At 39.3% G+C, this 12,464-nt stretch overlaps 1 protein-coding gene across 1 annotated transcript in view; it reads right to left on the bottom strand.

The window, feature by feature from the left end:
• Positions 1–12,464, bottom strand: part of LOC124775306 (serpin B6-like) — a 278,486-nt gene that overhangs the window by 50,114 nt on the left and 215,908 nt on the right. The window contains exons 4-5 of the mRNA XM_047250142.1: positions 10,745–10,952; positions 4,069–4,277 (exon numbers count right to left, since the gene is read on the bottom strand). Coding sequence (XP_047106098.1) covers positions 4,069–4,277; positions 10,745–10,952 — 417 coding nt within the window. The remainder of the gene's footprint in view (positions 1–4,068; positions 4,278–10,744; positions 10,953–12,464) is intronic.

A 12,464-nucleotide genomic window follows, 5' to 3' on the forward strand; every position in this document is an offset into this window, starting at 1 on the left:
TTGAGTAAATCTCCTCTAGTCAGTTTCATTGGAACATTTTGTTTATATGTTATAGCAATTTCTCTTGGTTCTTTTTTCCACATTTCAACGAATTTTTGTGCTGCATCTTCACATACATGTGTAACTGAATTTTTATAGTCACCATTCAAATATTTAACATAACTGAATGAAATTAGCAAATGTTTTTGATAATCGTTGATATAAGTTTTTTCAGCATTTGCCTGATGAATTGTGAAATCTGCGTAGATCTGTGTACATTAAAAAAGGACTCTTAATGAATGATAATAATTTTCAAATTCAATTTTTTGACCTTTAAAAGGCATATATATTTTTACTTCTTTATGTTCTTTACAATCGTTTCCATGAATGTCTAATTTTTCTTGTAAATAAAAATATCTTAAACATCGATCACAAAGAAAAATTTGATGTCCATTATTCGATGTTTGTGTGCTAATTAATCTGGATAGATTCTTATCCAACAGTAATTTTAAATGTTTTCTTCTCAAATTAAAAGAAGATTTACATGTTTTTCCTGTTTATTTTGTGTATGGTAAAGAGGTTATACAATAAATTTTTCTGCTTCTTCATCACTTCTTTCATATGTATAAACATTAATTGAAATATTTGATTTCTTCTCAAATTTTGGAATATATATTAAATTAACTGGAAAATTAATTTGTTCTTTTTGAAAAATTGCGTCTAATTCTAGTCCAATATTTTTACATTTATTAACTCTTTTTGCATCACATTCTACAGGGTGCAATGCTTATTTTATAGCCCACAGGAAAAATTTTTGATCTGTACTTTTTCCATTAACTACACCTTTTTTATCTTTAATTGCTTTTGTTAAATTGATATATGAAGAATCGTAAACTGAGCTTGTGTCTATTAATATTTGACTCTAAATTGTCTACATTAAATAAAGGCCAAACAGATTTTAATCCTTGGAATTTCTTCGATTTCAGTTATATTTGTTTATTAGTTGAATTTTGGTAATATTCTTCTAAACCTGTTGGTGTGAATAAAACTTGATTAGATGTTTTTAAAGTTAAATTCTTGTATTTCTTCTTGCGTTTTAAAACTACAATAAAATTTAATGTTAACTTTAATTGAACTTCTTTGTCTTAAAATATTCTTTAATATGGTGACTTTCTCTTCTTTAATTTGACTAAAAAATTCTTGCATTTCCACAATATTATCTACATTATCGAACTCATAAGTTGATATTCTTAATTTGAAAGGCAAACGTTCTCTGTAAACTTGTTTGGGTGATTTGAAAAAATCTTCATTGTTTAGAAAATTTAAACCAGGTAGATTTTTCTGACAATTTTATTGTTTAATTTCGTGATATTCTACTACTAGATGCTTGTGAAGACCGTTCTCATTGTTGTTCATAATAATTTTGCTGTCAGATATATTGATAAGATCGATTAATTGAAGTGTACTAATTTAGAATAATTTTCTAAATTTTTCTTTTTGCAAATTGGATGATGTTCATCTTAAGTTTTTTTACTAAACTCCAGATCATTTTTAATTTTAACTTCAGTTCCTTTGTTAAGATCAAATAATTGATCTTTTCCAAATTTAGATTAATTTTTAAATTTCTTTCCTATTCAGATTTGGTGAATTTCTTTTAGATTTTTCACCCAAAGCATCGTCGCCAATATTGTTTCTATTGCCAAAAGAGCTTACAATAAGATCAGTCAAGTTTTCTTTCTAAACTTGTAATAATTTTTCAATTTTTCTGTTTCAGCTATTGATCGTAATTCTTTTTTATTTTTATAATTTAATTCCTCCTTTCTCATTTCTTTCTTCATATCTTTCCTAATAAAATAGTCAATAAATTCCAAAAAATCGTTCTAGTTACATTTGAGTAACCATTTTCTTTACAATAAATTTCTAAGTCTTTTAAATTCAAGTTCTGCTTTCCTTCACAGTAATTTTCTTGGCTCTCAAACAGCCCAACTTCGTTAGTCATTTTTTCCATTGTATTTAGAGAGGATGAAATTTTAATTTTTTATATTTAAACGTTTTCAGTTGAATTGTACCTTCGAGATTTGGTTGTTTGCATTTATAGAGAATAAAATATAATGGTTTCAAAATTGTTTAAAAATGATAAAATTGAATTTGATTTTTTTGAGTTGGGAAAATGTAGTTTGGCAGCTGTAATTCATAGAGAACAAAATTTAACAGTTTTAAAATTTTTAAAATGAGAAATAGAGAATTTGATTTTCGTGATATGGGAGAATTATATTCTTTTGGTTGAGGGGGGGGGGACTTCGAAATTGGGTTCTGGGTTTGTGAACTTGAAATTTGACTCAGAAACGCTCTTTGTGCCAGAACTGGCGCAGATATACTACTGAATTCTGAATTTGCCTACTTTGGCAAAGGTAGCTACACGAATTGAGGGCCCGTAGAAGCGTGCAGTCTTCACAGTATTGGATGGTTGTCTGCTGTATGTATTCAGCTATCGCAAGTAACACTGCAAGTTCTGGCGAACTGCTCCACAGTATGTCAGTTTTCATTTATTTAAAAGTAAATAAATTTCATTTATAATTTTCGTATAGCAAAGACATTGGAGCGAAATACATTGGTGTCCAAAATTAAAGCAACAAACCGCTATTTCCCTGGCCTGTGTCAAATTCACTATATAATTATGCAAACAATAAAATGTTCATACAATCGTGTTCTGCACCGAAAATGGTATTCCAACGATACTATCAATGACTGAAGGGCACGTATGAAACGAGATAGTGTTTGCCGCCTAGTTGGACACCCACAGTCATTGTGTTCACAATAACAGGCGCTGCAGTAATGGTACAGAGAAGACAGACGCCTACAGACTATCTGTGGTGGAGGGCCAGAGAAAGTAAGGTAGTAGGAGAGTCGCTAACAGCTGTGGCCCAATGCCTTAATGTGAATCGTTCTGTTGTTTCTCGGATGTGGCGACAGTTTAGAGAGACCAACACTGTATCTTGAAGACTGGGGCGTGGCCGACCACGTGTAGCTTCGGAAGAGAGGACCGTTATTTGGCTGTAAGGGCACAACAGTAATGCATTAGTACTCCACAGCAAGTGAGCTCGCAGCATCCACTGGATCTGTTGTATTGAGGCAAACAGTGTGCAGAAGGCTTCAACAGAATGGCCTTCGTTGTTGGGGAGTTGCTGTATGTCTACCTCTGGCGCATCTTCACAGATAGGAACGTCTAAAGTGGAGTCGTCAACGAATCACCTGGAGGGTCGACAGTGGACCGACGTTCTTTCCACAGATGAGTTCCGCTTTAGTCTGGAGAGTGATTCTCGATGGTTTCGCATCAGGAGGGAACGTGGAACACAATTTCGGGGCCCAATTATTGGGGAAAGAGATTGATATCGAGGAGGAACCCTAATGGCGTGGGCACCGATTATGTTGACCACTCGAACCGCTGTTCATGAAATTGTACAGGTGAATCAGCATGGTTCAACTGCTGTCAGGTATCGTGACGAGATCTTGAGACCTCATACGCGATTGTTGCGAGGTGCTGTGGGCCCAGACTTCGTACTGATGGACGATAATGCTCGACCTCACAGAGAACGGGTAGTTGATGTTTTCTTGGAAAGATATTGCACACATGGCGTGGCCTGCTAGCTCTCCTGATTAAAACCCTTTAGAACATGTCTGGGATGCACTAGGAAGGCGGCTTGAATCAGGTCAACATTCATCAATCACTCTCAAAGACTTGCGAGCAGTTCTTCAGGAAGGATGGGCGTTAGTGCCTCGACATGAGACTGATTCACATCATACGTCGTCGTTGTCAGGTCTGTATTGCTGCCAGAGATGGTCACACCCCAAAGTGAGCACATTAACCAGTTGTCGGAATGTGTGTGCAAAACCATTAAATTGGAAAATAGATCATTTTTGTGTACAGATGTGCATTTTGCAGTTACTTTACAATCATCTATTTATACCAGTTTGTGGCAAAATAAACGCAACCTTGCTAAATGTCCGTTTGTTGCTTTAATTTTGGACACCAGTGTAATACCAAACAATTTTTGTTCGTCTTGACAATGAGAAAGTGTATTGCTGTACCTTGTAAGGCAGAAGAAGTATCTGTGAGTTGAGCACTTGCAGCTCAGTGTATCTGAACTTGGCTTTCACAAACATCATCTGAACATCCGTTGTTGATGCTGAACGGAAAGGCATCGGTGCGGTGCTTCTTTTATCAAACTTTGTTGCCCAGTCGCCTTTGAAGTAAATTGCATTTGCTATTACCGCTATTGTGTCAGAATTCAGAACACCTGGAAAAAAATAATTGTGTACATTATTAGACTACAGAACTCATTAAGGACAAAATACATACACACACACACACACACACACACACACACACACACACACACACAGAGAGAGAGAGAGAGAGAGAGAGAGAGAGAGAGTGAGAGAGAGAGAGAGAGAGAAAGATGTTTATGAATGCCTAGGGCCCGATTCAGCTACTGCGGTTTATTCATAGCGCTAAATAGAGGGGTTTAGCCCGGATAACTTCAGGGTGGTTTCGCAGGTGTTGATTTACTTTAGTCAACAAAAAATCGCAAAAATAAATGTGGTTCAAGAAGCTGAGCGTCGAATATGGTGTAATTAGGTGAACGTAATAAATGCATGAGACGAGAATAAATGAAGCTGTAATCACAGTTACATGGAAAAAAATTATATTTATACATACAAAAGTTAGTTAACTTGCCAAAATGTAGTGACCATACGCTGTATGTGGGAAAGTACGCAGTACACTGTTCAAAATCCAGAAACTATTTAAGTTGCACGATAGGCTAGTTAAGTTGAAGAGAGTGTTACCAACAGGAATGCTAGAACTACTGGATATCTTTGATCGACTGTTTAGAATGAAGTTATTTACCATCATGTTTTGGTCACTGGGATTTTCAAGCAAATAAGACGCTTCTAAAAAGATTTTACAATATCTCTAGATGCACCGTCTGACAAAAAAAAAAAAAAAAAAAAAAACAGAAACACCCAAACGCATGGTCGGACGTCAATATAACTTCGTAGATAAACACACCATCAGCGGGCATCTAAATGATTAGAGATGCAGTTCTCTGTGAAAACCATCATAGTACAATATTGTTGTTCACGTTTACCGTTATCACCAGGACTAGTAGGTTATATAACGGTCGTGAACAGCGTCAGATGTTGAGTGGTCCCTGTGAAGGACACAGATGTTGTGTACTCATGAGATTTAAATTACGATAAAGACATTCTAGTACTTCCAGCAGATGAAGGTAACGCTACAGTGTTAGTGAAGTATTAATGAAGAAAGAAGACTACTGTAGTAAAACTCGGAAATTCTTAAAACGAGGAAGATACAGAGAGCTTATGGGAGATCCCACAACTTTTGTTCTCAGGGTTTCGGTTTTACCTATTGAGAGGAAGGGTCTCATCAAATGAAACACATTGCCACCAAGATCGTGTGCCTTACCAAAAACTAACAAACGTAGTATTCTACTGACACCAATACTAATGCCATTGATTGCCAGATCTATGGGATTGTCAAACACTTAGCCACAACTTCTGTAGCTATTTGTAGGAAAACCTGACTTATATTAAAGATTTTGGTAATTTTATCAAAAAATTAAAATCCTTCAGGTTAGTTTAACCCTGTTCACAATGACTGCTCTTAATAACATGATGTCACAGTTGAAAGTATTTTAGCAAAGAATGTGTTAAGTCTCTTTAAAAATTTTGTCATATTAACTTATTTCCAGTGGAACAATATTTTCTATGAGTAAACTTATGGTGTGCCTATGGGGAATCCACTCATTGTAATTGAATGAAAAACCAGCTGATTACCTGGAACTGCCTGAAGATGCATTTATTCCAAACTTTTGTTCTCTTTCCTCGCTCTCTGTCCCTCTCGTCCTTCACCCCCTTTCTCTGTCCATCTCCTCCACCCCTTTTCTCTGTCCATCACCTCTGTCCCCCAATGACTATCCATCTCCTCTTGCTCTGTCTCTGCCCATTTTCTCGTCCCCTTCTGTCAATCTGCCCAACCCCCTTTCTGTCCTTCTGTTCTTCCATCTCCTTTTCTGTCCCTCTAATTCCGTCTCCTCCTCCTCCCTCTTAGTTTTATCTCCTCCTCTCCCCCTCTCTCATCCTTCCCCAATCTCCATCTTCTCCTCCTCCTTCCCCTGTTCATCTCCTACGCTTTCCTTTCTCTATCTATTGCTCTCACACCTCTCTGTCCATCTCCTTTTCTTCCCTCTCCTTGTCCATTTCCTCCTCCCTCTCCCTCTGTCCATCTCCTCCTGCCCCCATCTGTGCCCATCTGCTTCTTCCCCTTCGATGTCTGTCCATTTCCTCTTCTCTCTCCGCGTTATCACGGTCTTCCAGATAGGAGGCTGGTGGTTCTTACCCCGACAGTATTTCTTTCCAAGTAGTAACTAACATGTGTACATAATTTGGTTGAAATCGTTCCAGGAGTTTAAGACGAGTTCTTCCCATGTACATACATGCCAAATATATTTCACACATTTTTAACGTATCTCAAGCGTGTTTGTACACATTTCACATGTGTCTGTTGCAAACTTCGCCTAGAGATTTCTTTTTCACGCAGTTCAATTTTTATGACGTCTTATCTCTTGAACCATGTGAAGTAAAATAATATAATTTTGCAGGTACTATCAGTCATATATCTGGATACTGTTACGGAGTGTGTTACAAATGGATTTGACAGTAAAGCCGTAATAAATTAAAACGTCATGCATGATGCGGCAGCTTTTCATGCGGTTCACTGTTTTAGACGTTGTACCTCCTGAACTATGTATCGTACAGTGATACACTTTTCTAGGTACTTTCCATGGCTAATGTAGATACCGTCTGCTGAATGGTTTGCGAATAGAACTAGTAGTAGAGAAGTAATAAACTGTGACATCATTCATGATGCGGCAGTTTTCACGCGTCGCAGCGTTTATGACGTCATACATCCTGACCTATGAGTCGAAAAATGGCATAGTTTTGCAGGTAAATTCAGTCTATAAAATGTGTCACGAAGACAGTTAGTAATAAATCAAAACGTCATGGTTGATGGGACAGCCTTACTGCACGAACTGAGGAAATGGAGTAAGCGATAAACTTTTGTTCCCTTCATCATTTTTTATGGAACGTCAGCGAGAGAAATTTTCGTAACGGCTTGAAATTTTGTGTAAAGTTTGTTACAAATTTCTAAGTATTCCCATTCTCAAATACTGGATAACTTAAGCATGGGTATTCGTGCGTCGTGGGCTACACTGCTTTCTCATCCGCACACTTATTTCTTATTCCCACCCGAGCGGTCTAAGGCGCTGCAGTCATGGACTGTAAGGCTGGTCCCGGCGGAGGTTCGAGTCCTCCCTCGGGCATAGGTGTGTGTGTTTGTCCTTAGGATAATTTAGGTTAAGTATTGTGTAAGCTTAGGGACTGATAACCTTAGCAGTTAAGTCCCATAAGATTTCACACACATTTTCTTCCTCCCTCAATGATGATTTCCAAACACTAAGTGAAATGTCTACCAAGTTTGTGTGAAGTCTGTTCAGTGCTTCAGGAAGAGATCTGGAACATTAATACAAATATACGTACTCGTATATCCATTTTTATAATATGTATGCATGTATGGATTTGAAGAAGAACCCTTCAGACAATGAAGAAGAAACCCTGATGCTGGTTTCGTCACATGGATGACACTTTCGTTATATGGCCTCAGGGAGTTGTTAGTGAAACATGGACTGTGGGAAAACCGGAACAGAAGAGAATCGAACCACCTTAGATGTGGTGCTACAGAAGAATGTTGAAAGTTAGGTGGGCTGATAAGGTTAGGAATGCAGAGGTTCACAGCAGAATCGGCGAGAAAAGGAGTATATGGAAAATACTGACAAGAAGAAAGGGTAGAGACGCCCAAGCCTTTTTTTCTAACTTGCATGCCTAAGGGGGGGGGGGGGGGTTCGGCGAGCCCACAGGTATTAAATAAGTTTACTGACGAAAAATTACAACTTTCAAAATGGTTTATGTATTTTAACTAAGGCATTGGTTTATAAATGTTGTTAATTGTTATAAATATTGGATTGAGTGAATAAAAAATTGACATATTGCAATACAAAATACAGATGTGTTCACATACAATAGACTACTCTGAGTCCTCAACTTCAAGGCAAGAGACACACTTCACAATTTTTTCTGAATGTGTGTACTCACATGTTTATGACCCTGTCCACAATACTGTTTTGGTTTACTTAGATTGTTGTACTTCTGCTTCTTTGTTTTAGCTTTTCTTACACAAATACGGCACCGACCTTTCCCTGCAGGAGGCTGACGTGCTTCTGTTGTCACTTCTTTGATTTTCTTTTGTAGAATAGTCTCCATTGATTGAACAATTTGGTTACATAACCCTCTTGCACTGGCACTTCTTTCTTCTACCTGCAATTTCACTAGTTCCATCCCAGCTTGCAGAAGATAAAGTTTCCGTTTGTTGTGTTTCTTTTCATTCCATCTTGGATGTTGCTGGATGTATATGGTGGTTGCATTGATAGCACAAATGTCGATGAGAGAGTAAAATACAGATAGAGACCATCTCTTTGTTCCCATCTTGCACGTGTACATACGCGCCATTTGATCAATGGTATCAATTCCACCTTTAGTGGAATTATAATATGCATTTATCTCGGATTTATTCTTCTGTCCTCCAACAGTGTTTTTATCTTGGTGCACTGTTGTCAAACATCAGTGAGTTTGTACTTGGTTTCGTTTTTGCTGAGTAGGACACCAAAGTTACTGGAGGCCTACGTGTTGGGAACTGCACTAACTCACTGCAAGTTTACAAGGTAAATAACAGCTGACTGACATCAACAATCACTTCCTCTGAAAGTAAACCGATTGTTGTGAATATCAAGAATACCAACCAACAAGAAACTAACTTGCATTGTTGTAGAGATGAGAAATACGAAATCCTACTAAGGGAAATTTTCTATAGCATGGAAGGCTAAGGGGGGGGGGGGGGTTGTTGGACCCATAATAAGTTTATTTATTTTTTCTTTCAAAGCAGGAATTTTCTATAAAATATATTGACACTAACATTTCATAAAATATCCAACAAACAATATTTCAAATGGAATATGTAGTATGAAAGTTACTTGGGCAAAAGCAGGGGTCATAAAAAAATTGTGGGTTCAACGAACCCCCCCCCCCCCCCCCGCCCTTAGGCGTCCTAGTGTTAAGACATTAGGGAATAACGGCCATGGTACTAGGGGAAGATGTAGAGGGAAAACCTGTAGAGGACGACAGAGACTGGAATACATCCAGGAAATAACTGAGGACGTATGTCGCAAGTGCTGCACTGAGATGATGAGATTGGCACAGGAGAGGAATTTGTGGCAGGCTCCGTCAAATCATTCAGAAAACTGATTCGGTCATAGAAACACAAAAGCAGAGGAACAATTTCAGAAGGAAAGAAGGGACGAAGTTGAACAAGTTGTGCACCCTAGTGCTAAATAAAAGGAACTGTGCCGACTGCTCCCCGCAGCAGGCTCCGTAACACACATCCTCGCGACTACGCGACCTTTGGCACAGTCTGATGACGTCACGAACTGTTGTGTGGATACATACAGTTGCTTGCAGAGCTTGTTTCTGTAACTGGTGTCTGCGTCTTAAGGCTTACGATGGTGTCTCCAGCATTGAAAGACGAAACGTTAGGCTGACAATGTGCCTTGTACCACAGTCTTATGACCATAATACTAATATCAGCAATATCGCAGTTAACCGGCCTTGGAAGCCTGTGTTCTATGATAAATGCCAACGCCTATACTGTTGCCATTACCGGGAACATGGACCGCTGGTGAATAACATCGCATTATGTTCAGCGATGAATGGCGGTTCTGCATTGCCCCCGATGACAATCGTTGGTGGGTATGGCAGCAACCTGGGGAGAGATCCCGTTCTACCCATGTTTTACAATGGCACAGCGGAGTTACTCCTGGCATCATTCTGCAGGAAGGAATCTGGTATGACATCTGGTCAGGACTCGTAGTGTGGATTGAAGGAAATCTGATGGCGCAATGGTGCATCAGGTACTTCCTCATGTATTACCTCGCAAGTGCGACAATATTATGGTGCCATTTCTCAACAGGACAACACTCGTCCAGACTTGTTAGGTGTCTGTATGAGCTGTCTATGTCGCGAAGAGGTACTCCTATGGTGAACAAGATCCTGAGATCTGTCCCTGACAATGTGTATGGCACCAGCTCGTAAGTGAACACCGTCCCAGTGCCAATATCCAGGATATAAAGAATCAGTTACAACAGCTGTGGGTCAGTTCAGGAGAGCGTGCAATAGCTTTATGACATTCTTCCCCAACCGAATCAGTGCGTGCATCCATGTCAGATGGGCTGCAGTGTCATGCTGAGAAGTGGAACCATAGTGCCAAGTGCCTTGTAAATTTGACTTGATATTATAATAACTGAAATAACTTCACACACCCTCTAAACCCGTGAAGTTTCATTTCGTTTGCTCGCCGCCTTCTGGGTGCTTCACTTTTCTTGTCAGGTACTGTACAGTCTACTTCTTCTTTGGCTAAATTCAAAATATGAAGTCCCATATTAAAAAATAGCCGTGTTAGTCAAGTATCTGGTGACAACTGGGCCACGCTCCACTCCGAACTACTGTACTCGTCTACGTGACATCAGCGAGCACCAACATGGCCGCCATATCCTGTTTAATTACATTTACTTACCAGGGTGTACTAAATTCCTTATCTTCTGACGCGTCTGGTCCTCTACCCACTTGTTTATTTGAGACCTCGCCTCTTCCGAGCGGCTGAAGTCTAATTCCTGAGCTCCAGAAAGGAATCTGAGAGCAGCCGCCTTGAAGTCTTCTTTGATTCCGCAGCCATACTTTAAGAAAATCCTGTTTGCGATATGAAGCGTCACCTCGTCGTACTCCTAAAACATGTTGCGCATATTTGTACACTGATAATTTAACTATAGACAATGATAAATTACTGAAACCATTCATTTTTCATTTAAATAATGGAAAACTGCACCAGTTACTTATCTTTTCATACTTAACACAACGCATTCCGAGAATTTATTCTCATCTTCAGATGCACTGATTTACATGAATACTTTTGCAGATGTTTGCATGTATGGTTTTCTGCCTCTCTTGTGCTGTAGATGTTTCTTTGAAGTTACACTGCAATCGGAAAATCGGACAGAAAAAAGCTTGGAATGTTTTTATGTGCTAGTGTTATAAATGGTATGTATGTTTTTGTACTTACAGGTACTGTGGCTCTTTCATTAGACAGAATATCACACACACAAATATCATCAGTTAAAATGTTCGTTTTGTAATCAAAATCAGTTACGATGTTTGTTTTGTAATCAAAACATGCTACAAACATATTACGACATTTGATTTCACAAAGAGTTTGTACACAGTCAGACGTACTAAAGAGTTTTCGGATTACATTGTTATGCATGCACTTTGGTGACAAAGTCACCTATTACTATCGCCGGCCAGAGTGGCCGAGCGGTTGTAGGCACTACAGTCTGGAACCTCGCGACCGCTACGGTCGCAGGTTCGAATCCTGCCTCGGGCATGGATGTGTGTGATGTCTTTAGGTTAGTTATGTTTAAGTAGTTCTAAGTTCTAGGGGACTGATGACCTCAGAAGTTAAGTCCCATAGTGCTCAGAGCCATTTGAACCTATTACTATCGTCTCGGTCCTCCTTTAGCCCGGCATAGTGCAACAACTCGACGTGGGATGGACTCAACAACTCACTGGAAGTCCCCTGCTGAAATACAGAGCCATACTGTCTCTATAGCCGTCCACAATTGCAAAAGTGTTGCCAGTGCTGGATTTTGGGCATGAACAGACCTCTCGATTATGTCCCATAAATGATCCATGGGATTCAGGTCGGACGATCTGAGTGTCCAAATTATTTACTCGGATTATCCATGATGTTTTTCAATTCAATCACGAACAATCGTGGCCCAGTGATATTTCACATTCTCATGAAGTCCATGAATGGTTGCAAATGGTCTCCAAGCAACTGAACATAACCATTACCACTCAATGATCGTTTCAGTTGGACCAGAGGAACCAGTCTGTTCCATGTAAACACAACCCACACCATTATGGAACCACCAACAGCTTGCACAGTGCCTTGTGGACAACCTGGGACTGTCGCTTCGTGGGGTGTGGACCACACTCGAACCCTACCATCAGCTCTTTTCAAGTGGAATCGTGATTCATCTGACCAGTCCACAGATTTCCAGTAGGCAAGGGTCCAACCGATAAGGTTACGAGCCTAGGAGAGGCGCTGCAGCGATATCGGTCGACTGCCGCCATAGCCCATTAAGGTAAAATTTCACTGCACTGTCCTGACGAAGACGTTCGTCATACTTCCCACATTGATTTCTGCGATCATTTCACGCAGTGTTGCTTGTCTGTTA

The sequence above is a fragment of the Schistocerca piceifrons genome, chromosome 2, assembly GCF_021461385.2.
Source record: "Schistocerca piceifrons isolate TAMUIC-IGC-003096 chromosome 2, iqSchPice1.1, whole genome shotgun sequence".
In the NCBI taxonomy this organism is placed as follows: domain Eukaryota; kingdom Metazoa; phylum Arthropoda; class Insecta; order Orthoptera; family Acrididae; genus Schistocerca; species Schistocerca piceifrons.